This window comes from Paramormyrops kingsleyae, chromosome 2 (genome assembly GCF_048594095.1).
Source record: "Paramormyrops kingsleyae isolate MSU_618 chromosome 2, PKINGS_0.4, whole genome shotgun sequence".
NCBI lineage: Eukaryota > Metazoa > Chordata > Actinopteri > Osteoglossiformes > Mormyridae > Paramormyrops > Paramormyrops kingsleyae.
The window spans coordinates 29,288,477-29,313,682 of NC_132798.1; the positions used below are offsets into that span (position 1 = coordinate 29,288,477).

Genomic DNA, 25,206 nt, shown 5'->3' on the forward strand with positions numbered 1-25,206 from the left:
CTTATTGTGCATTTGTGTTCATTTTTGAGTGATTGATTTGATTAAAAAAAGCATCTTCAGTATAACCTTGAAATAATACATGGACAGTGTGTGAATAAACAGGGAGTATTTTGGTTTAGATGTTCAGCCAACAAGAAAAAACACTATCATTCTTAAATTCTCCTAATAATTTGCTGTTAGTGTAAAGCAGATGTAACTTGGGCAGCGAACTAGGAATGAAGCTGGAAGATGAAAATTGGAGGGCGCCTGGAAAAGATGTTAAGCAGGAAGGAAAGGAAGAAAAGGCAGAGATGTTGTGCCTGGATGACGAGGAAGCTCTGCGTGAAAGAAGGGCCTCAAGTCCTCTGTAATGAATCTGATACATGTCTAGAGGAAGGAAAAACTGCCCGTCATGCTTTGATCGAGTAACTGTCTTGGGGAACGTTAAAGGATAAATGCTAGGGGTGTGCATATGTTTCGTGCTCTACCAGTTTTCTGTGCTCTGCGAGTGTCTCCGGTAATTCATAATGGTGTTTCGATAGCTTACAGAGAGCTAAAATAAGATGCTTTTGGATTAACAGGAAATGTGAGAAGTGTTAAAAGACACTGTAATTCTTTACTTCAGGTATATGTAAATCAAATGCAAATGAACTGGTAACAAGCATATGCATACTGTAAGTTATTTGTGTCTTTGTTCGTTTTTGGAGCTTTTAGGTTCTTGGCATTCATAACCATGTATTACACACAAGTCACGCATTATGGATGCGCCGCTAGTAATTTAAACTTTAGTAAAGCAATGTTAGTAGCCAGAACATATACCTTTTCAGTATCTGTGTAGTAACAAAACAGTTTGGCCAGAAATATTCCCAGGTTGTATTATTTAAAATGTATTGTGTGCATGATGATGTTGTCATTATTGACACTATAGAGCTCTTTTGTCAATAATAGGATCTTTGGTAGAAACATTACAGCAATTAAAAATAAGTAATAAGTAGTTAGCTCCCAGTTTAGGAGGTAAGTTCAGAATTGGTATTGGCATATGACTGTCTAAAATAAATTTCACAGTAAATGTACAAATGTCATTGTTTCCCCTTTCAGTGCTAAAAGAAAATTAAATGGCTGACATAATGTTTATTAATATATTTGTTTGTTTTAAAGATTTCAACTTTTTTCCATCTAAATTTTTTCCTGTTTTGATGTTCCGTAGCCTTTATGACACATTCTTGTAATAACAAACAGCTTTTCTTATACACCGTTAATTACTTTTTGGTTTGTCTGTTGTCAGATTACGCCGGCTGGACCCCCCTGCACGAAGCGTGTAACCATGGCAGCAGTGCATGCGTGCAGGCCCTCTTACAGCATTGCCCCAACCTCCACCTGGATGTCCAAGTAGGCGGAGTCAGCCCCCTGCATGACGCCCTCCTCAATGGCCATGTTGATATCGCCAAGATGCTGCTACAGTATGCAGGTCAGCCACTGCTCTCACACTGCTGCAGTTAAACATGCGTCATCCCCTGTCACAAACGTTTTTATAAATGGTTATTACCAGGCTCACAGAACACTGCAGCAGCTAATATAAATGCAGGCAAGGGGCCTAATTTTTTATTTTTATTTTTTTGATATATCTGTTTTTAAAATCCTTAGAATTTTTTATCCAAGGCATTGTTATTCAATTGCAAACCAAAAAAAAACCTTATTTTATGGAGAACCAAACGCATATAGTTATATTTAAGTCTCATATTCTGAATATAGTATGTAATGCAAGAACACAATGTCCTGAAAAATAAATGCTAGCATCTCCCAGGGGATCCAGTTTCTTCAGCATACATACATGTATACATATAGATTGCAGGCCTACAGTCATGCGCACTCTCATACATATTGCTTCCATTTATAGCCCAGAGTTGAGTGTATCGCAGGTTCGATATAGAAATGAACTGTTAGCTCCCCTGAGGTTGATATGAGAAGTTCTTTGGAATGTAGCTGAGCTCTGTTCCCGGGCCAGAAAAGCGAAAGCAGCAGAGACGAGCTGTGGGCAGCCAGGCCATGAGCCATTTGTTGATAGATTACATCATGCTGGAATGAGATAATGTGCGGCATTTAGTTTATAGTCCTGTAAACGACTAATACAGTGAGATAACAGGAGCATGAATAAATGTGCGGAGTATCCAAGGCGGCCTGGAGCGCTGACTCTTTTCAGAGGCGTGTTTGCCTTCTCTGCCATCTTGGTTTAGCCGCCTTGCTGCGTACTTGTATTTCCTCAAAACATCTGTCAAAACATATAATTCTTTCACATATTCGTTGTCCATTAACGTGTTTTTGAAGAGATTAAAAGAGTCAGGTCCCGGCACTTGCGAAATTCATACATGAGTTTGTGGGAAGTCTGTCAAAACAAAGCTATCTTCTGTGTGTTTGTGCTCGCTTGCCACGCACAATTACTGATCGGGATCTTGAGATCGGCGCGTTGTGTCAAAACAGGGCAGATCAGTTTTCGGGAGGGAGCGGTCGAGGGGCTGCAAGGACACCGATGTATGTACCACCGCTTCGCTTAGCTGCCCGGTTTGACTAATAATAGGTCATTAGATTTCACTCCCATTACCACACATACATAATTTTGTCCTAAAAAAAATTAGATTGGGATTGTTTGGTCCCAGGGAGGAATAGGTTTGCAGCAAATGAAGAGAAGAAGAGATTTAAACAGGTCAGGAGAAAATGTTGTTCATAAAATTAGACACACTAAGAACCTGGGTCCCTCCTCCGTCTACGAAGTTTCAGCACAAGATTACAATGATAAATATATCGGATAAAAAATGCTAATTTGCTCTCTGGAGCTGATACTTTATGCTTTTTTTGTCCTCAACTAACTGCCTAATTCCTTCTGCTGTTTCTTATATTTCAGTTGTTATGGAAAGACACTTGCAGGGGTAATGATGGAAGTTTTGTAGGACATTCAAAATAGATACATTAAATACTGTTGCTTAAAATTTTTAGGTATTGAATATTGACATGTAAACTGATTATTCTAAAACTTCTATAACGATGTTTTTCTCTAGAAATGACAACATGAACATATAAAGGAAATTAATATTGAGAAGCACTTATGTACTCTATATACTGTGTGTGTGTATATTTTCATATATATATACATATATATATATATATATATATATATATATATATATATATATATATATCACAGCAAAGAAGGTTGAGGTGCTTCAAAGTCAGTTTCGTGGCATTTGCCATTATTATGTCTATAAGCGCAATTAAAAAATCCTGGCTTTAAAATAAAACTGCTCATGTGAGAATGATGAAGGAGTGCACGGCAGCCCGGCAGCACTGTGCAGCCAATGCCCCGGCGGAGGGCAGGCCTGCGCTTTTCATTGGCACGCCGAAGGCTGGCCCTGCCCACCTCCTGACCTCGGATTCGTGCCTCGCGCGGGTGTTTGATTTTTGCAAGATGGCCAGAGACTTCCTGATTGGAATGTAAAGTAACCTTTGGCTTAAGTGTCAGCAACCCCAAAGACAGGAATTGTAGAAAGAAGAAGTAAAGAGCCTTCAAGCGGTCAGGATTTCCCCTGCGTCAGTCTGTACGAAATTATCTCCACCCAATAGCTGACACTCAGTAGTGTTGTATCATTTACTTTACTGCCTGTGATGGCTCTTTTAAAAATTAGGAACATTCTCGTTTTCATTGCCCTTTCCTGATTTTTCATCATATGGAGCAAGTGCAAAAAAAGTTGATACAAGCATGGTTTTCTTAAATAACCAACGAAGGAGACATTGTCACTCATCCACTGTGCAGTTTCCTCAGTTTCTCTTTAAGCCTTTTTTTAAGTCATTTTTTCTACCTTCTACTCTACTGATATTTACTTCTGTAGCCGCTTAGCATCTCAGCTTATAGACGTACGCCCTTCAAAATGAGCTCATCCCAGAAGCGTCATTGAATGACACAGGAAGGCGATGTTTCCCTGTATATTATTGAACAGTGCACATATGTGTGTTTTAACCATGGCATGGAGGGTTGCATCTATACCGTGGTAGAGTAATAACCTGTTGATAGAGACATGTTCAAGTGGCCACTTAATATTTCCATTATTTCGATGACCTTGCAGGAGGAATTCCGGCAGATAATGAGATCTCTGTCTCATGAAGAACCGCGGGGGGGGGGGGGGGGGGGGCGGGACGCTCTGCGCGGCATCTCCCAAAGCCCACCCCTCTTTGGGTGCTACCCAAGCAGGGGGTGTCACGGTGATTGATGGCTTTGATTTTCCTAGCTCTCATCCCATGCTGATACAGCAGTCCTCACTTTGCCTGAGCGCCTGTGTTCACAGATACCTACACTCCAGCAGACCCACAAGCTTGTGCAAAGAATATTTCTGTATTTCTTAATGCTGCAGTATTGTCGTAGCTTAAAAATCATATATTGCGGCCAAGTCCCTAAGCTGTTGGTTACGCCTAGACTTCCTGCAGCTCTGGCCATTTTTGTCTTTTTCTTTTTTGCTTTATTTAAATAGGAAGTTACATTTTCTTTTCACGTTCTCTCCAAGAAACAAAAGCTTTAGGCCAGAACCATGACCTTTGTTCAAAGTTTATTATTGTTAGTTTTTAACTCCTTAAACTTTGACAAAGTAACCTGGAGCACGATCTATTTGCCAAGGATGAATATCTGTCTTTAAGTAGTGCGTTTAGAACTGCAGCTTACCATACCTTTTTCACCTCCTCATAAAGCCAATGTCCTTGAGATGCATTTTTAATAGATAGTATTGCAGAATGTTTCACTTCTGCTCATTTAACATTTAGTCCAGGGGATATTTGTATCAGTTTTTTTTTCCCCCTTCTTTTTATTCTTTGTCAGATGCAATACATTGAATATAAATGGAAAATGCTGCTTCAAGGTTGCAGCATTCAAGTCATTTTCCTGCAAGAAACGGAGCAAGAGAATAGCTGGATAATGAGGAGGCTTAAAAGCCAGGCCTAATCACACCTCGCTGATCCTGACTAAGAGAGACGGATGATTCATTTGTATAGGATGCACGCCACGTCCTCCGCAGCTGACAAAAATATCACATTGATAGAATTTTAGACACCTTAATGGTAGCTTGGCCGAACAAAAAAAACACCTCCCCCTATTTAATCTAATTGCCAAGATAGTGTGATTAAAGACATTTAACGGTATATGACTATTCCAGATGGTGAGATATTGGTTATCTCTGTATACACACTGTTCGGTGTGTTCGCTGTGTCCGCCTTTATTTGAGCTGTGACTTAGATCAGGGCTTAGAGAAGTTTTTGACAGAATGACAAAACATGGATCCACAACATGTGATTTCATTACAGGGAGCTGCACTGATTCAATATGAATGTGTCTGTCTGTCTGTCCCAGCAGTGTTACAGTTTTATCCCCTGACCCTCTGTTAGATTTCAGCAAAGAGTACACTTGTACTTAGAACAGCTTCAAGTGTTCTGCATTGGCCAATTGCCAATGTGTTACATGTATATGTTACATAATATGTAGCAGTCATATAGACTGCTACATACAGTATAAGCTCTATCTGGGTTCTCTCCTTGGGGCGGCAATCTCACTCCAGCCTCTCTTCTTGCTTTTGGACTCCATGAGGGTGTTCTCTGTTAGGAGTTTATTGTTCTCAAGGTTTCTGTGCCGTCCTGCATCCCACGCTGCCCCACGTCCTTTAGCCAAACACAAGCCGCCGTGTGTTTCCTGAGTTGCACTGAACTCCCCACTGCGATGTCTTCCTTTCACTGTAATGGGTTTTATTATATTATCTCGCAGTCCTGCGAGCTGCTCCTGGTACTTGCAGTGTCACGCTTCTGGCCTTTGGCTCTGCTCACCCAATTCAAGTCTGTCCGTCATGCGGGAGTCGCATGCAGTGTTTACTGTACGGCCCGCAGCTGAACTGCATCGAAGCATGTCTGGCTCAGCTGCGGCTCTTAGACAGCGGGGAGATGGGGACTGATTCTCGCTGGCGGCCTGCCTCTCTTTTTTTTTGTCCCCCCCCCCACCCCCCCTCCCCTTACTAGTCGCTCGCCGTTTCATTCGCAGTCTTCGCCTGCCCTCTAAAGGCCACGCTGCCTCGTTCCCGGCCGTGACGCTCGCCGTTGTTACTGCGGCTTACGCCTAATCCCCCAGGTGTTCTGTTTATCTGCCAGGCGGTGTATCTGACACACCACGCCAATACCTGGACTTACTTCAATCGCTCTCGGTGATGCGGCAGCCAATATGGTATCAAGCGCCGGCCTCTCTGAAGGGGAATAGCAAAGCATTGACAGATGTGCATTTCATGGGCCATTGTGAAGAATAGGCAGCGACTCATTGCATTGTCCTGGGGGAGGGCGAGGTAGCCTGCGTTCGCATTCATCAGGCTGCGGTGGGTGAGTGCGCGTGCGAGCGAGTGAGCGAGCCCCCACGCGCACGCCGGCGCCCCCCGCTCTGCCTTTGTCACATCCCAGGTTTCAGCCTGTCAAGCAGCTTGACGCTGCTGCAGCGGGGACCTCGTCAGCCTTGGGCCGCCGACTCTTATGCCGTTGAGGGGCTTGATTTGCCACCACCCTCTTTTGCATGGCCGAGGGGGGAGTTGGGGGGGGAGGGGGGCTGGTTAAAGGAAAGAAAAACTTTGCCCATCGCTTTCTGTTTGCAGTGCATGCTTAAATCACTGCATTTTAATAACTCCCTGTAGTTAGGTTGCATTGCAGTGAGACAGGGGGTAGCCTGCCTCTTACTCCTCAGTGACCCCGACACAATGCCGATTCTTACCTTCTGCTTTATATTTCACTGTCAGAACATCGCAAGGCAGTTTGCTCTTTGTGCCTTCGCGGTGTACTGTGCTTCAAATAAGCAACGTAAACCAGCACGCGATATAAATTCATTATACGTTCTTAATACTAAAGTCATAAATTTGTAATTCCTGACCAGATGCATTGCATTACATTTAATAAAACAAATACTTTTGCCTTCCCGGTTACATTTCGTAGTAATAAACACAGAACGGCCAAAGTGAAAACAAAGGATATTGTTTTACTTTTTTAGTGTGTTGCCACCTGCTGGCGATTCTTTTTATTACTCTATTGTACTGCATCCATATACAGTTTGCGTGGATATGTGTGTTAGTGCATGAAGTCAGATCGTTTAGTGATGTTTAAGGGAAAAATGCCCCTAACCATTAAAGATTAATGCTGCCCCATGTTAGGTATCTGCTTCTGGTTGGTAACTATAGCCCCCTAAACATACTAGCCTTCTTTTGTTCTGTTTTCTGCACATACTTTTATTTTCCTAAATATTACAGTATTCTGCATATTATTAAATATGACTCTGCAGAACTCAATCATGTTGTTCAAGATTAATTTATGGCATCATGTATTAAGGAGTGCATTAAGAAGGTTACATGCTGTTTTATGTTCTGTATGGGTAACTAGTTCTAGGTCTTGTTCAGAAGTTATGGTGAGATATTAGAATAGAGTAGAATATTTAATTTATCCCCGTGGGGAAGTTGGGTGCTTTTCGTCAGAGACACAGATGTGTATAGACGTGAGGTCAGAGTGCAGTATCAGCGAGCGTTCGATCCCCCCAGAGCAGGTCAGGGTGGAGGCCTCGCTCAAGGGCCGACCGCCGATATGATCACTCTGTCATCTTCAGGATTCAGACTCACAAACTTCCAGAGACAGATCCTTAATCCACTGAGCTGCACATCACCCTCAGTGAATTCAGCCAGGAATTCCATGCAAGATGTTACTCTGCGGTAAACTGTATGTTTTAGTCTCTAAATATTGGCAATTCTAACTAATGTACAGCTTGATAGTACTAATACAATTATTATGAATTATTCTATTTACATTGGTCTCATCTTATGACTTGTGTTTTTCATCAAGTGCACTTTGTCCTTTGAAGTCATACAACCCTAGAAAAATGTTGATGGGAATACAGCCATATCCCTTCTTAGTGCCATCTACTTAATGACTGTTTACTACACAGAACAAAGCTTTGTTTTATTTATCTTGGACTAAAACAAATGGTGGCACAGCGCTATTACCTGGAAGAGTGTTAATTCTACAGTGACAGATAAGCTAATGTTTGTTTAAAATGTTCTTACCCACCACTTAAAATATATAAATCCATCCACACTCTGCAATCATCCAGTAGACAGTAGAGAGAAGGTCACAGTGTAAAATATTAAAATGTGCTTTAAACACTTGATAACTGATATAAAAGATGGTACAGAGCCTTGACAATGTTAGGGAAAAATTGCTACTGCTAACAGATACTTTAACACTTTACTTGAGGCGACACAAATAATGTAGTAGTATACTCTTACGTAATGTATTAATTAACCAAAAACTAAGCGTTAGTTACATACTGATCCTGTGTTCATTCATGATTAATCAGTCATAACGGTTCATGTATTTCATGAAGTTAATATATTTGTTCACGGTTTCTAATTGAGTAGCAACTGAGTTACTAAATTAGTTTTTATTTGTTGTGAAAAGCAGAGATGTCACAAAGGAGGTCCGTTAGAACATAGCAGAGCATATGCAGAACATAGCTCTCCATATTTTCCGTAACCGAAAAACAAATGTCTGATTTTGGAATATACAAAATGAGGGTACTCTCACAAGCAAGGATCCTTTTGTACAATTTATTCATCTTAAAAGAATGTCCCCAAACTTTGGATGTTCTTTTGTCGAAACTGTCGACAAAGCCATATCAGTCTCGCCTTGGTAATAAGCAGACACTGCCTAATAATAATAGGCTGGCTTTTACTCCCTTCAGTTCACATGCAACTATGACACCAACGGTTCCGTCTTCAACCTCTGCATTGTCTATTGTTGTTTTCTTTTGTGGAATAACTTCTTTGAACAGCTACTTATAGAGAAGCCATATATATACCATCATCTCAGTGGCCCACTAGAGATGTCTGTTGTAGATAATACAGCCTTTTCTTTCAAAGGAAGAAGACGGCCCCATGTGTCACTGTCTGGCCATTGAAACCACTGTAAACCGAGACGCATTGTGCTGCAGCGTTCCGGCATGAACTAGCTAACAAGCGGCTGGGACATTCCAGCCGTGTGGTGTGGTGACGTGCCGGTTAGCAACTGAAGTGGTCAGTTAGACTTTCAAAATGCATTCACAAAGGCTAACTAAGTACCTTCAGCTGACACGTTTCGAGTGATCCTGTTACAGTCAATTCCCGGCAGGAAAATAGTGAGAAGGTGAAAGTGAATGAGAAGCCTACAGCAAAGGACTGTTATTGCATGTATTGTTTAAATGACAATACGGGCTGTGTGTGTATTATCAGCCACCGTCACCTTTAATTTTTGCACATTTCTTTGCTAACTTTAGCCTTATATCCAGTTACAGCCATTAACTGTATCAGGTGAGTAACGTTAAATTGGCCTGTGCAAATTTGACCTGATAAGGTCAGTTAATTATGTCAACATAAGTTAGCTGTGAGCTGAGCTACAACATGTAGGTACACTGTGGAAACAGTCACTCCCATTGATGTCTGTCAGTGTGCTAATTTGTCTGCTCTTTATTCTGTTTCTATCTGCTTTTCTCTCATTGACTTCTTCCAGGTTGGCTTTCTGCTTTATTGACCAATTGAGCTCCTTTTAAAGGCAGCTTTGCCTTCTTTATGCCACAAGATTCAATGGCCAAAAGCAGACATCCATCCATGTACAGTATCCATCTATCTATCTATCTAATTTTCTCATTCCTAATATTTACTATTAAACCATGTAATTCATTGCAGACTAATAGCAACAATAATAGAAATGGCTCATTATCAAAGGACTGTTTTTAAAAACTGCTGTTATATGCAGACTTCATTAGCCCAAAGTACTACACACTTTGTAGCAGGGAGGTGTACATAGCATTAATAGTAAGTGTGAGTGAGAATCTAAAGCAGTAACTGACCCTAATCCCCCCCCCCCCAGGTTCCCCTCTCCTGGAGCTGCGGGATGGCCAGGGCAGGACTCCGCTGGACGTGGTCTCCCCAGCCCTACAGAAGGAGCTCGGGAGGTGGGCCCAGGAAGGGGACTCCGCGCGGGACGCCCAGGATGTGCGGACCATAGACCCCCCGCTGCTGGAGGCCTGCTCCTGCCTGCTGAGGTGCCTGCTGCTGAGTTACGTGCTGGTGCGGAACGTCCCGTCCTATGAGGCGTCGGCTAGCCCTCGAGATGCCGTTCCACGCTTATCCCGGGCTCTGGCTGCCCACTCTGCCCGACGGGTGACCGCTGCCTGGGGAGACCCCCTCTTGGTGCGCCTGGCTGAGGACCTGGAGACACTGCTGGGCCTGAGACGGCACCTACCCATAATGCCTGGCGTGGTGACGCAGTTCCAGGGGACCCAAACACGTCTTCTCCTGCTCCAGGTAGAAGTGCTGGAGGCTGATGTGGCACAGCTTCTGGGGACCCAGGACAGCTGCGATTCCCCGGGTTAGCTATGATGGTCCTTCCCATTTAAACCGCAGCCTGGCTGTCAGTCACAGCATCAGCCGTCTACTCTACCAGGTCACCCCAACTCACAGTTACAAACGGTCTTGAAAGGACTAAGTTACGTCTTCTGTTCGAATAGTTTCAGAAGTTACACTAAAATAATTATAAACCTTCTGCAGAGTAATGCCCTCTAGGACCAGAATTCAAAAACACAATGCCAAAAGTAAAAAAAAAAAATCAAAGATTTCCTTTCTTGAAAATAGAACATACCCTTTGGACAAGTTTTCAAACAGTAACAGATGGTGTTTTTGAATATCTTAGTCAACCTGCAGACAAGGTGAATTAACACTAAATATTTTTATGTAGCCTGGTTGGCTATACTGTGGCTCAGTGAGTGGTACCGTTGTGTCACACCTCCTGGGTTGTAGGTTTGAGTCCTGCCTTTGTTCTGTGTGTAGTGTGTGCCTCTTTTTCCTGTGTTGCACGGTTTTTTTTCCCTGCTCTCTAAATACATCCAGTCTCTTAATTGACCATTGAGTGTATGTGTATGTACCGTGTTGAGCTGGCCTGTCATTGAGCGTGTGTGTGCCGTGTTGAGAAGACATATCATTGAGCATGTGTGTGCCGTGTTGAGCTGGCCTGTCATTGTGCGTGTATGTGCCGTGTTGAGCTGGCCTGCCATTGAGTGTATGTGCCGTGTTGAGCTGGCCTGCCATTGAGTGTATGTGCCGTGTTGAGCTGGCCTGCCATTGAGTGTATGTGCCGTGTTGAGCTGGCCTGCCATTGAGTATGTGCAGTGTTGAGCTGGCCTGTCATTGTGCGTGTATGTGCCGTGTGGAGCTGGCCTGTCATTGTGCGTGTATGTGCCGTGTTGAGCTGGCCTGCCATTGAGTGTATGTGCCGTGTTGAGCTGGCCTGCCATTGAGTGTATGTGCCGTGTTGAGCTGGCCTGCCATTGAGTGTATGTGCCGTGTTGAGCTGGCCTGCCATTGAGTGTATGTGCCGTGTTGAGCTGGCCTGCCATTGAGTGTATGTGCAGTGTTGAGCTGGCCTGCCATTGAGTGTATGTGCCGTGTTGAGCTGGCCTTCCATTGAGTGTATGTGCCGTGTTGAGCTGGCCTGCCATTGAGTGTATGTGCCGTGTTGAGCTGGCCTGCCATTGAGTGTATGTGCCGTGTTGAGCTGGCCTTCCATTGAGTGTATGTGCCGTGTTGAGCTGGCCTGCCATTGAGTGTATGTGCCGTGTTGAGCTGGCCTTCCATTGAGTGTATGTGCCGTGTTGAGCTGGCCTGCCATTGAGTGTATGTGCCGTGTTGAGCTGGCCTGCCATTGAGTGTATGTGCCGTGTTGAGCTGGCCTGCCATTGAGTGTATGTGCAGTGTTGAGCTGGCCTGCCATTGAGTGTATGTGCAGTGTTGAGCTGGCCTGCCATTGAGTGTATGTGCCGTGTTGAGCTGGCCTTCCATTGAGTGTATGTGCCGTGTTGAGCTGGCCTGCCATTGAGTGTATGTGCAGTGTTGAGCTGGCCTGGCATTGAGTGTATGTGCCGTGTTGAGCTGGCCTGCCATTGAGTGTATGTGCCGTGTTGAGCTGACCTGCCATTGAGCGTGTGTGTATATGCCGTGTTGACATCCCTCTGATTGTGGATGAAGATGATTGTGGATGTAGCCTAGCAGGGCAGGGCACCATCTAATGAATGTAACACTTTCCCAGTCTCACACTTCATGCTTTTTACATATCAGTTTATGTAAAGAAATCTCACAATGTAGTCCGGAGTTTGCAAAAAAAAAAAAAAAAGAAAATATAAACAGTATAGAGTTTAGTTATTCAATAAAGCGAGGCTACAGAGATATATCACTTACCTTTAAATTGTGTAACAAACCAGAATATGTAATACACCATTTTTTAGTTATCTAGTTTCCCTCGCACTTTAACTTAAATGGTATTTTTATGTATTGCAGCAAAGGAGCACAAGTAAAAGCATAGAAGAATTTTATAGAATAGCAACAGTTGTATGCTTGTATTAAGGCAAGAGAGACCTGCCTCAACTGAGATGGTATTTTCTACAAAAAGCTCAAAAATAAGTTGGCAGTGCTTACGAATCTGACCTTGGCATATGCAGTCGTCACCAGCGGTCTGCTGTGTGCAGTCTTGCCATCAGAGTAGACAGAGATGGAGAACACTGATCTGGATGCCATGCGAGGTTAATGAGGAGAGCCCCTCACTTCTGGCAGCTCGCAGAATGTCAGTCCAGGTTTGGGGCACCATGCAGTAACATTGAAGAATGGCCAGTTGCCTGAGAGAACCTTTTTGACTTCAGGAAAGATTATTAGAACCCTAGTACTGCTGTGTCCTGTCTGCCTGTCAGAGAAAGAGCAATGGGAATGTGCAGACCTAAGTAATAAGCAAGTGTTCCTGACCTCCTTCTGTGGTGGACTGCTCCCCTTGAAAGGGGGCTTGTGTCGAATGTGAATCCTAGTGATTGTGGTATTCTGAAGAATGCAGTGTGGACAAGTCATAAATTATGACTTGACATGGGTTTGAACATTTGACTTGTAGACTTTAAACAGACCTAATGGCAGAAAATGAGTCACGGGTCTTTCACGGGCATAAAGGACTTACAGCTGCACTGCATCACCTCAGCCAGCACCTGGCGTCTGTGTTAATGATGCGGCACTACTGTCGTTTCCTGTTTAATGTTACCGATGGCAACGTAGAACGGGAAGTGCACTCTGATCTTCGACAAGCTTCAGGTCACTTGTGCGGCAATCAAAGTCAACAAGATGCAATCGTGTATTTTTGTATTAAAAATCATTTTATTAATTTAATATTTTACCATTCATTTTCAGGAAAAGCAACTGACATCCAAGTGCATTCATTTGTATCTACCTCTCATTGCTATTAGCTGTTATCGTGATAAAATCCCCTCACAGTACTGGTTTACCTGCTAGAAACAATGATTTCAAAGATCAAATTACAGGCAGTAGGTAAGAATGCATACATTTCTACATCATGTAGAAACCGCAGCCTGGCCTGGTCACAATCATACAAAACAGTCTAATAAAATATTTACATGGTTTAAAATGTAAAAATGAAAAAGCCTTATAAGGTTAGTGATTTTCACATTGCCATGATACATTTTTTGCCTTTTATCAAAATACTTTGGTTGTCTTGCAAATTGCATCAAAAAAAAGTGCTGTGCGATTTGTTAAAACAAGTTTGATAAATGGGATCGATCCTTTTTGAAAAGTGTAAAATTCAAACTTTCTCGTTGGTTTCAAATATTTATAACGTTTTTCCATTTTCAGAAATTAGTTAAAATCTATTTGGAAGCTCTTCCTAAAATTTCCATAATGGAAGCTGTAATGTCTGCAGTGGAATTTAAGAAGACTGTGTCTATGTGGTCCCGTAAACAGCAGCATGGCTGAACACTTGGACATAAGAAATGAAGGAAATACAAAGGGAAAAAGTACAGTGAAAAAAGCCTTTCTTCCATCTGTAAGTACAGCACCCTACATGTCTGGTTAAAGTGTGCAGGCCAGGTCCTCGCACAATTATAAGCTATCTGACGAAGGCCCACTTTCCGTACCATCGCAGCCTTCATAAGGAATGGTGCGGCCTTGCAGCCATACGGCGTCCTTATCAACCCATACCACAATGCATTTACAGTACCCGTCAAAGCAGGCATTCATGTTTAGGATTGGAAACAAGATATTTAAATACACTATTTATTGGCCATACAGAGCGATTTTTTTTTTTTTTTTTTTTTTTTTTATCATGCTGGAATAAACATTCATTTCAAAGAGATACTTTACATCAAGTGTTCTTAAGTCAGGGGAAGGAGAAGTACCAGCATCACAATTAGCATCACACTCCAAACTTGGAAGGCAGAATATGACGGTCAAACTTACATCGATAACCATGCAAGAAATAGAAGTATATAAAAATTCTACAAAAGAAGGATAAATCAACCCAAGAATGTTAAAGTATTCATCTTCCATTTACATTGTCTTTATTTCTTACAATACATATTCACATTCTTTAAAATTAATTTACTTTATAAAAAATTATATATTAATAATGCATCAATCCATCTATATTCCCACTGCTTATCCAGTGCAGGGTCACAGACAGCCTGAAGCCTAGACCTTATCTGCAAGACGGGAGAACAGCACTGGACAGGATGCCAGTTCATTGTAGGACACACACACACACACACACACACACACAACGGGTGGAAAGGGGAGTACCCGAAGGAAATCCATGCAAAACAGAACACACAAAGCCACAGGCTGAATTTGATGGGTAATTCCATATTGCATTTCCGAGTAAATAACTTCCCTTGTGTTTTCTGTACAAGCCAATTAACACACTGAAAGCTACAACCTTTTAATAACCTTATCGTCATCTGTGCAGTGTTCTTATATCGTTAAAATTGCACGTGTAGAAATGCGGAGGAAGACTTCTTTAAGCTTTGAAAGATCACCAATGGTGATTCACATGATTCACACCATTTCGCAAGGACGAAAGGAAACGCTTTTTGATAGATATCCCTGATATTTCTGTGTGCATTGTAGAGGATGACAATACATTTGTATGGGCAATCACTCGCATGTTAATCTGTTACCGAGATATGCAAATCCATCACCTCAGTATAACCATTCAAGAGAGCGTTGTGCTTTTAAAGCTGTCAAGCTGATTATGTGAGAAATTGCAATTGTTCGTCTGCCACTGAAAGGGGTCGAGTACCAATGCCATTCTCCCACTCCACACAGGTAAACAATGGCTAAAAATAATACTTAAAACTATTTTTTACAGAAATAATTACACTTTTTAAAATCTGTACATACTTTACAAAAAAACAGGAGGTTATGGAAAGTGAAAAAGGGGAGGAGGCGTGGCCTCAGCCAAATCTCCATCTTCTGGGTGCTTCGCAGGACTGGACTAGCCTGGGATGTGTTTCTTTCTTTTGCTGGGGCTCTGACTGGGATCTAGCTTCAGCTGTTGGTGCTGCACCTGTTAAAACATACAAGAGGCTCAGTCAGGTGGACAGAGCAGAGGAGGTTGGGGTTAGCCTGAGAATCTGAATCGTCCTCCAGCTGCAGCAGAGAGGACTCTGGGAAGGGTTCAGACAAACAACAGGGGTGGAGAGCATGGGAAAGAGAGAGGGAACTGAAAGACAGCTGTCCCGCTCAGCACTCAGGCACAGAACAGAAATGAACCCCCTCCCAGACAGCGACGGTCCTCACCGGGGCGTGAAACGGGCACAGTGAAAGGTAGCCTAACAGTGAGTTGACTTAAAAACACAACGGCAATGGTGCCGACTCGCGGTGAATTGCTGCCTTTTGAGAACTCGAGGACCATTGGGAGTAACAAGATGAAACGGGATTTATACCTTTACAAAGCATTGCATCACCATTCCGATGTGGACACACTGTGCTTCACTGTGGTGAATACAGAGGAGCTTAGGCCATTCTAATAAGTGACACTAGTTTGCATTGGGGGCTCGTCACACAGTATATTTGAACCAGGTTTTATACACCAGTCACAGCAATGTATCAAAGGCAAATGATGATATATGAAGGTACCTGCCATGCACTGGAATCACGAGTCCGAGTGGCAAGATTCCTTTTAAAAAACCCGCAAACTGTGCAATTTAAATTGCAAAAACTAATTTTGAAAGAAATACCAAACAGAAACAATCACTTTGCTTTTTCCCCTCATTCTCAAAACATCTACTGTAGCTGAAAGAACATCTTAGAAACTACAAGACAAAAATACAAGAAGTCATCTGGGTCACAGAAACTACAACATTACCTCAGACAATAGCCGCTGAAATAAAATGTCAGAGATTTGCTTTCCCGCCAGTATTCGCCACAGAGATTGCAGTTTAATCTCCTTTTCTCAAAGTTGGCCTGAACACCAGCCTTAATTCATGCATTATATAACCTTTCCTCTAAAACCCCACATAATTAATGGACACCATGAAGATGGGTTACTTCATTAGCTATGGATCTGTAAAAAGAAAGAAAAACAAAATCCCTCACTTGTTGAGAAGGGGGAGTCCGAACCGATTTGGATACCCCAGTGCTCAGCGAAAATGACTTAACCCGAAGAAACCAAGGACGAGGAGGCTGGGGAGGAGCGATAAACTATGGGTGACCGAGCTGAGCAGAAGAATTGGCCTCTTCCCACTGAGAACCTGCCCAAGCCAGATCGCGTCTCTGGGTGGAAATCTCTGCTAAAGCCAGGTTAGCAGACAGAGTCTCTGCATGACAATGAAAAGAGGCAAAAGGACAATGAGTGCAGTGAGGGGCTTTCAGTAAAACCTCTGGAGAAGCCTTCAAAGACTAAAGGAAGGTTCATGCACAAGGCAATAGTTTTAAAAGGTAGGTACGATGTCACAGTTTTACAAGGCTTGAACTCATCAAAACAAAATTTTTGCAACCATCTTCCATAATCACATTCAAGGCTGGATCACCGAAGAATGACAAAATATTTAGGGAAAATTCAATTTTCCTGAGGAACCACTGAGGTAATGGCGCTCGCTCAGAAACGTACAGCTTACTGTAGCCTCAGCATGAACATCCCCAAGAGCCCGAATGTAGGATTCAAGCCACTATCCCTCACTGCAAGTGCAGGAAAAAGCCACGTGAGCACAGTTCCAGGGAGCGGCCGTTCAAAACTTTGGCTGATGACGGCATTTCCATGTGTGTAGAGTTCTACATTCCTGCCAACTACAACAGACACTTGAGCAGCAACACAGTGGAAATTTTATACGCCTCCATCTGTGTATGCTGATTCATATGGTTTTATTGTCTACATTCAGAGCGGTACAGCAGACGTGTAATTGTGCTGCTGGGTCAGACTATGAATCTCCCACTGAGAGGAACATGGAAACATGGGTCTGATTTTCATTTTTTTTCCACTACAGACAACACTTCATTCAAACTGTATGCAATGACTGCTTTCATAAATATTGCAACTTTCATACTGCCCTACAGTACTAACCCTGGGAAAGACATTTATAACAGATTCTGACAGTGGAAATATTATATACAAGCAAATATACACAAGCAAACAATGTTGACTTGCAGTTTTCCAAATCCATCGTCTATAAGGCCCCAAGTATTGGCAGGGAAGCTTAAGAAATTTCAATTCAAATCCAATTGATGGCCCAACTTATGACAGTAGCAAGAAACTGGAAAACGCAGTGACTGGGGAGGGTGGTAATCAAGGCAAGAGGAATCGCAGGGAAACAGGAGATGCAGTGACCAGCTAAGCATACAACAAAGAGCAATGACAGCAACTGTGGAAGCAATTGGTGTTTGGGAGGATTTTAAAAATTGTTGCTTTTTGGCAAGGGCAAAACTTTGGGTTCAGCATTGGGGGGAGGTTCAGGTCTCCACACATTTAAGGGGGGGCACTGGGGTTGCAATGGCTGGTTTTGATTATTGGGGGTTACAACCATGCCCCCCGTAATTTACACTCCTGCTTTCTGGAATACATCATATTCAAAAATGTTTAACTAAGTTTTGAAGAAAGCAGCAAATGAAACCTAACCTGAGACCTTTCATCCGCATTTGCATCCCACCTCCCACCCATATCCAGCTAACCTTCAGTGTTCCATAATAATGGGGACCGCAACTGTCACCCCAGGTGTGTCTCTGCGACCACTTACTGTATATGATGCACAGATCAAATAAATGTGATTCATTTCCTAACACAATAAAATACTCAAATTGGACAGAAGAAAGATGTAATGCATTCTACACTTATTTGGTCCTTAATTGGTTATTAAAGTAATCGTCTAAAACAACATGGAAACTATTCCAGATTCAGATCAAGCAGTGATACTACTACTATCACCACTACTACTAATAATAATAATAATAATTTCTCAGTAAGATATGAATCGTTAGCACATCACAGATTCCATTACGCTTCACAAGCGGCTCATCCAAGCAACTAAGTGTGCCCAGCCCTCTCTTAATGTCGAATAATCTGTTCCAGAGAAAATAACACGGCCAGCTAGTTAAAATGAAAAGGTAGGAAGGACAGAAGTGGAGAGGAAAAGTGTGATTGCAATTTGAGGAAAAGTGGGCGGCACAAAGAGAAGCCACCCGAGAGCATGAGTAAAGACCCCAGGCCGTACAAAGGCTGCTCCACCTTCATTTCCCCATGTTGACAGTTGAACTACAAAACAATCTTTGAAGTGAGAGCTCGGGTGGCGTGCCGCACACAACAGCGCCTCGTTTAGTGGTGTCAGCCGACATCCCAGGACTCGACGCGCGGAGCACTCACTGTCTTCCTACAGCTAAGGGGGGATCTCTGTTTAAAGTGGGCTGTGCGACAGGAGAAGGCAGAAATAAATGAGACCATGAAAGGCGAACATTCTTAATGATACTATACAATGCTGTTTGTGTATATATAATAAGAGAGAAAGCTGCCGCTTCTTCTCCTGCGATTCCTAAGGTAGCATTATGGGTATTAAATGGTAGCGAAGGGTACCCGAAACTCCCACAGACAGAAGGATGCAGTTTTCTCATCTGCTTCGATGAGAGAAAAGGCATGTCAAGGTGAAAACATGAGAGGGGGAGAAAACTAAGAAAGTTTTACAGCAAGTTTTCAGGGTCTTGTTGACTTGGGGATAGAAATACAACAGTCTTGTGTAGAGAACACTGGCACTGAGGAAAGAAGACTATGATCAATATATTTGCAATATTTTCACTAGGGCAATGGCTCTACGCCCAGAGGCATGACTCTCCCTGACCTGGTGAGTCTTAGCCCTGCTTTTAAGTGAAACAGCAAAACAAACCATATATATTAGTTCTTGAAGTGGTCATCATTTGAACTTTTGTGCATTTTCCCTGACATTTTGAGTGCAGTTAAAATCGACTGAATGATTAATTGTAATAGTTTTCTGTCAGCAAAGATATTTATCAGACATTGTAAGGATGATTGTTGATATCAATCGCTTTGCGTATGAACTTAATAAAATTGACCTAGAGTAATACCGCGTCAATTTAAGCTACACATATTAAACTAAAGGTTAAATGTGCGTACATTCACACTAACAAAGACACAAGCCTTTACATATGATGCAGTAAAAAGACAAAAAAAAATGTATGATGTGTGTGGTTGTCCTTTGTGTAGAGTCATTGGAAAAATCATCATTTTTAACACTGTAAAACACCTGCAAAAGATGTGTGACAATGAGGGGGCTCTTGAACCCCAGACAAGGGAACTGAAGGACACTGTGGGCAGGGTGAACCACTTGGGGCCTAGAAATAGCCTGTCATTTGTCTTCCACAGAGATCACCCCAGCACCCGAGGGCACGCCTGAGACAATCTGTGAGGTAGGATGCTTAATTTCTACTTAAAGCCCCTCGCAGTAGCTGCTCCCAACAGGACAGCTCTTACTCCTGAGCGTTAACCTAAAAAGAGAAGCAGCGGTTTGGGGGGCAGGAACAGGGACAGGCTGGGGTGGCAGAGATGGGGGCCTTTGTGGTTCATTTGGAGGCTTCCTGCTTCCCACTGTGGAGGGGCTCTTTTTGGAGTAGCCTGCTGCATCAGGGGCTGGAGGGCAGGCTACCAGACCCCAAATCTGGCCCCAATTAACCACTGGGAACAGGTTGAGTGTCAATGGCCTCCCGGCCACCTCTCATTAGGCCCGTTTTAAAGCCATCCGACCTGCTGTTCCTCCACAACAAGGTGTGCGAGGGACCTTCTCTGGGTAGAAAGGCACCTTGTGCTAATTTGAGTGGGCAGCCTGCTGCTGTAATGGCTGTGTAAAAGCCCCGAAGAGCTACCGGGGCCTGGGATTATGACCTTGTAAAGATCAAAACGTCGCTGCCAACAGGCGATCAAAGGCCAGCCCGGCCAAGCTTATGTGGCAGCAGGTTGCTTCAGGATTAGAACTCGGGTTTACCCCGGTGCAACGGGACACATGCTACAGCCAAAGAGGAAAAAATACAAGTCACAGTGAGGTACTCTCACTGAAGGGAACAACGGTGCGTGACAGGTGGGAATTCTGTGCCCTGCTGCCTTGGACTTACTGTCCTGCACAAACACACACCACATAACATTTCTGCAGACAAATTCCATCTCTGCATCTAAGGCTGCATAAGTAGGGAAGACCAGGAACAATGTTTGAATCAAATCTGGTATCTATTTACCCATTAATCTGTGTACTTTTCGTAAGATATGTTCCTGCTTGGAGCTTTAGGATGCTTGTATAGCGCGGGATAGTTACTGAAGTGTGTTAAAAGTTCGTTCCACATCTGTCTCCCCTACATATAAGACTAAAAGTGGAAAAACAAACATGGGTATCTCTGCACAGCTCTGTTACAGCTGATTATACCTCCATCAGCATCTACTGTCTTAAGAGAGTTATCTTTCTCGATAAACAGATTCATTTAAACAGCCGAGTCAGAAAACAGCTTCTCTGCAATTCATCAAAATAGGAATGTTTATCACGGGGGAGTCAGTACAAGGGTGAACTTTTAACCAGAATGTGTCCCTGCTAATAATCAGGCACGGAGGCCGCCGCGGGTGATGAGAGTCATGTGGAGAGGCAGCATTAGACAGAGAGGCTGATGGGAAGGCCCAGCCAGCGCATATTAACGGGAGATGAAAGTGCACCTACCACTTGTATGTCAGACGGCACCCGGGAGAGAAAGTCCAGCAGCTCGCTGTTATCGATCATGTATGGGTCACGGAGCTTCTTGGTGAATTTATTCACACCTGCCGGGGAGGACAGATACAGTTACTGGCCCTGCGGAGTGGGGATGAGTGCACTTTGTGTGTGGATCACAACCACCACCTACATCACTGGCCATCAAAGGCCTCTCTGAAATCAGCCGCCTCATCTTCAGGCAAAGATTACTATTATACATACACGCAGCTCTGCCCCACGGAAAGCACCGGCGAGTTCAAACAGAGCCAGAGTGGACAGTGCATGTTTTCTTTGTGTTTGATCTTTGCTTAGGTGCTGTTACACAGAACTGGATGCACCTCTGCTGGCAGGAGCATAAAGAAAATGGACTAACAGTAATGCATTCTTTGTAAATTCTTAATCTGTGTAATTAACAGAAAAAAAAATTCACGTATGCTGCACTTTATTCTGCATCTTTTCTAAAAGGAAGCCATAGCAGTCACTATAGATCAGTGCTTCTCATCCCGGTCCTTGGCAACCCCAAGACGGTCCAAGTTTTTGCTACCTCAGAGGGTGCAAAAATGTGGACTGTCTGGCAGGGAGCTAGGAGGGAGCAAGAGCGTGGACCATCTGGTGGGTTCCCGAGGGCCATGTTAAGGAACACAGCTGTAGGTGACAGCTTCGCCTATATCCGGTTGCCCTTTCATGACGAAGATTTTTTTTCTATTCAATAAATATTGGATCCATAATGTGGATCAAAAATGTTGCCAGAAAACTGTGCTTAAACTGTATTTAATGAGTTAATATATGCACATAAATAAATGTTTAAGGTGTAGTGTATGCAGGTTCGATAAAATATAAGAAAGATATAGAAAAGAATGAAAAGATAAGAAAATACATACATGAAGCAATGTATGTGAAAGTGTGCATGTTATATGTTTATAGCTAAATACTAAGCTATTACACTAAAAGCACTACTTACCCCAAGCTAGCACAATATATCTGAAAGGGATGAAATAGACAGCCAGTGTAGCAGCACAGAGGACCACGATGGCAAGGGAGCTCAGGAAAGGAACCGTCCAGTTGAAAGTGCTGCAGAGAGACAAGGTGGGGGGGGTGCCTATGATCAGCCAACCTTCTTGCAAAGAGTGGCATGCAGACCCCAGGATGAGTACCAGCCTGGGGTTTCGCGCACGGGAATGCGGTGCAGCTGTGCCAGGGGGCTTGGGGAGAGGGTGGTCCGGGGGCATTGCTTTTACTAGGCAGGGCCCCAGTGTTCACTGACCGTGAGCCCTCCAGCCTGCCCCAGGAGGCGCTGTGTAGCCGTGGGGCTCCGCTGCGGCCTTCCCCTCCCTAATCTCAGAGCCGCCTCTGATCCTTACATACATAAACATTCAGATGCTCCGGCTTCTTTCATGTGCTTTAAGCCAGTACCCAGCATCCTTTCTGCGGGTGGCATTCCGCAACTTAGCTACACTCTTTGGGAGAAGAACGACGATGATTCTGTCTCATATTCGGCACGTAATGCCATTCAGCGGATCTTCCATAAATATTAAACACACACAGCAGGAAATGGGGCTAAAGGTGATAAGTTCAAATGCAAGGAGTGAGTACTTTTGTACCCTTGAGCAATGCCTGTGCATTTCTCCAAAACGCTCTTGTAAATATCCTGCCAAATGCAGGTAAGTTGCTCTCTCTGCTGGACAGCAGAGTTCTTCTTCAGTAATTACTTACCCACACCTTAGTCGCTACACTGAAAGTTCTTTCTGAGGATGCTGTACATGGCCTGGCAGCCCTCCAGAGCATAACTTACTTTTTAATCCTCTCTCCGAAGGAGGCCCCAGCATCCAGTGCCGTCTGCACGCTGCTGCACACATCCTGGATGGCGTACAGCTTGTCCATAAAGCCCTTCTTATCCGAGTCCTGCCGTGTCATACACACACACACACACACACACACACACACACACGACAAGTGAGCTAAGGGCACTCAGCACTTTACTTAATATTCTTCCCTCCAGTGGAAAGCCAGTAAAACCGTGAACATCAGAAAACTTTAATATGTGTAATTAGCAAGTGAGTTCATATTTTTTATGGGAACACTGAAAAACTGAAAAGTGTTCTTGAATCACGCAAGAACATTAACCGTGTAAATGCCATACGAGTTCTCACAGGGTCTTTTTGGTTGATTTAAGACTAGGCACTTAACTATTACAGCAATAAATCAGTGACACACACATTGTCTTTCGATCTCAGAGAAGAACAAGGAGGACAGTGAGCAACTGACAAACCAACAAAATGGACATGATGAGAGACAGTGGATTTACACATGGGGGAGCCAAACAGTGTTGTCTATGTCTTGACAGTGTAAGTACATTGACAGTGAGGGACAGTGAGCTTTCACAACCTAGACAATTTCCAATTACTCTCAACAGAAGGTAAAGTAGAAATCTTTCCTGGCAATGAAACATAGAGATGTATCATTAACTGTTAATATATCCCAAAGTGACTTGATGAAAAACAGCTACAACTTTTTTACAAATTCATTAAAATCTCGTTTCCAGAAGCTTGCTACAGGATTTCAAAGAAGTACTTAGAAAACAGGAATTTCAGATTGAGAGCACAAAAGGAGATGAAATGTTGGAATGGAATGTTTTCTCTAAAAGCACTTTTGTCATCAGTGTTGTAGTTTCTTAATTACAATTACCATTTCCTTTTTAATTGTCCTTCCTTTTAATTGACTTACAATTTAATAGGCCTCTGTGCTAAAATTTTGTGCATAGAAAAATTATTAAAAACCAAATCAAATGGATAAAACTGATGACTGGAGGGATAAATAAAAATAAAGCTAAAATAGAATCTTTTTAACCCTATTCTCAAGCCCACGATCAATTTTGGTAGTTAAAAAGAAAAGTTGAATAGATTCTTATACAGTTTAGTAATTTCTAACTTTGTAAGCTTTTAAATAGAATCACTTTTTTGTATTATTTTATGAAAACAAGAATCCAGCGGGTTTGTCTCATCAGCAGGGTGCAAAATGTGACTAAAGTGAACGCCTCACCACCGCAGCTCTGCGCGAACGAGCCGCAATTCCTCATCCCAGCTGAATGCATGGCTTGAAAAATGAAACCCAGAATGGACAATGTCACAACATGCTATCCTGGACGCTGCCAGACAGACTCCCCGGGTTATTTTCCCTTCCAAATATTTTACACGAGTTCCTTCTCATAGATCCATCTGTTTTATATCATTGATTAAAATGCAGCTTCTTTATGCATGTTTGTATGTTTTGTATTTATTTTTATTTTTTTGAATGTGCCCAGTGGAGGAGTTCTATGACTGGGCGAGACGCACAGTGAGGGCGGAGGGGTGGGTCGGGTCATGGACCATTGGGGTGTTAACCATTCCCACATGCCCCTCGAACCGTGGGCTGACTTATGTTTCCTGTGTTCAATAGTAAGTCTCAAAGGGAGGGGGCTGAAACAATATGGTCCAAAGAGATGCTTATTTTCACTCCATCTTAGACCCATGTATGTCAGGGAAATGTGCTCCCCACCAAAGCAGGACGGGGTGGAAGCTTGGACAATGGAACTTTAAAGATAACCAACCTTATATTGTCCTTTAAGTGTCAGCATGCTGTGCACTTAAGTAAACACACAGCTACAGCTGAGCTCTGCATGAACCGTTGTCCGATGACAGTAATAAATCAATATTACATTACATTGAATACATCATATGCGGTGGTTTCCATATAGTGATTCATCTGGACAGCACATATATAAAAACCAAGCAAAAACAGTGAATAAAGAAAAAATATAAATCCAAGATAATGTATCCTGAAGTCATAAGGGCTTCGCTCTTCAATGACTGTCATAATGTGGTAATGCACCATGGTTTCTGTGATCTTACTTACAGCCTTAAGCACCTTTTTGCTTTTATTAAATAGAGATGCTTAAAATAACAGTAGCGAGATTTAGGAACTATTTTAATTAGCAAATTCACGTATCACCACTTCACAAAATTGAAAGAGTCGCTGATCCCGACAAACAAAAAATTGTTGCCAAAAAACTGCATCAAGCGACAATAACTTAATGGGAGAGGTTTAGTGATTCCTGGCTCTAC

At 43.0% G+C, this 25,206-nt stretch overlaps 2 protein-coding genes across 14 annotated transcripts in view; one reads left to right on the forward strand and one right to left on the reverse strand.

Annotated features, from left to right (window-relative positions):
• Window positions 1-24,192, forward strand: part of slf1 (SMC5-SMC6 complex localization factor 1) — a 39,317-nt gene extending 15,125 nt beyond the window's left edge. For 5 of the 7 annotated variants that reach the window (XM_023818299.2, XM_023818302.2, XM_023818300.2 and 2 more), the window contains 3 exons: window positions 1,265-1,447; window positions 9,928-10,364; window positions 13,278-13,379. In XM_023818299.2, the coding sequence (XP_023674067.2) occupies window positions 1,265-1,447; window positions 9,928-10,364; window positions 13,278-13,379 (722 nt within the window). Of the gene's footprint in view, window positions 1-1,264; window positions 1,448-9,927; window positions 10,759-13,277; window positions 13,380-19,743; window positions 19,788-23,340 lie in introns of those variants that run through there. The other 2 variants (XM_023818298.2, XM_023818297.2) reach the window with 2 other exon arrangements.
• Window positions 14,089-25,206, reverse strand: part of LOC111847265 (multiple C2 and transmembrane domain-containing protein 1-like) — a 106,933-nt gene continuing 95,815 nt past the window's right edge. For 6 of the 7 annotated variants that reach the window (XM_072708892.1, XM_023818295.2, XM_072708891.1 and 3 more), the window contains 4 exons: window positions 22,899-23,008; window positions 22,068-22,177; window positions 21,077-21,174; window positions 14,089-15,444 (listed from right to left, as the gene is read on the reverse strand). In XM_072708892.1, coding sequence (XP_072564993.1) covers window positions 15,373-15,444; window positions 21,077-21,174; window positions 22,068-22,177; window positions 22,899-23,008 — 390 coding nt within the window. In that variant the 3' untranslated portion in view covers window positions 14,089-15,372. Of the gene's footprint in view, window positions 15,445-21,076; window positions 21,175-22,067; window positions 22,178-22,898; window positions 23,009-25,206 lie in introns of those variants that run through there. The other variant, XR_002839061.2, reaches the window with a different exon arrangement.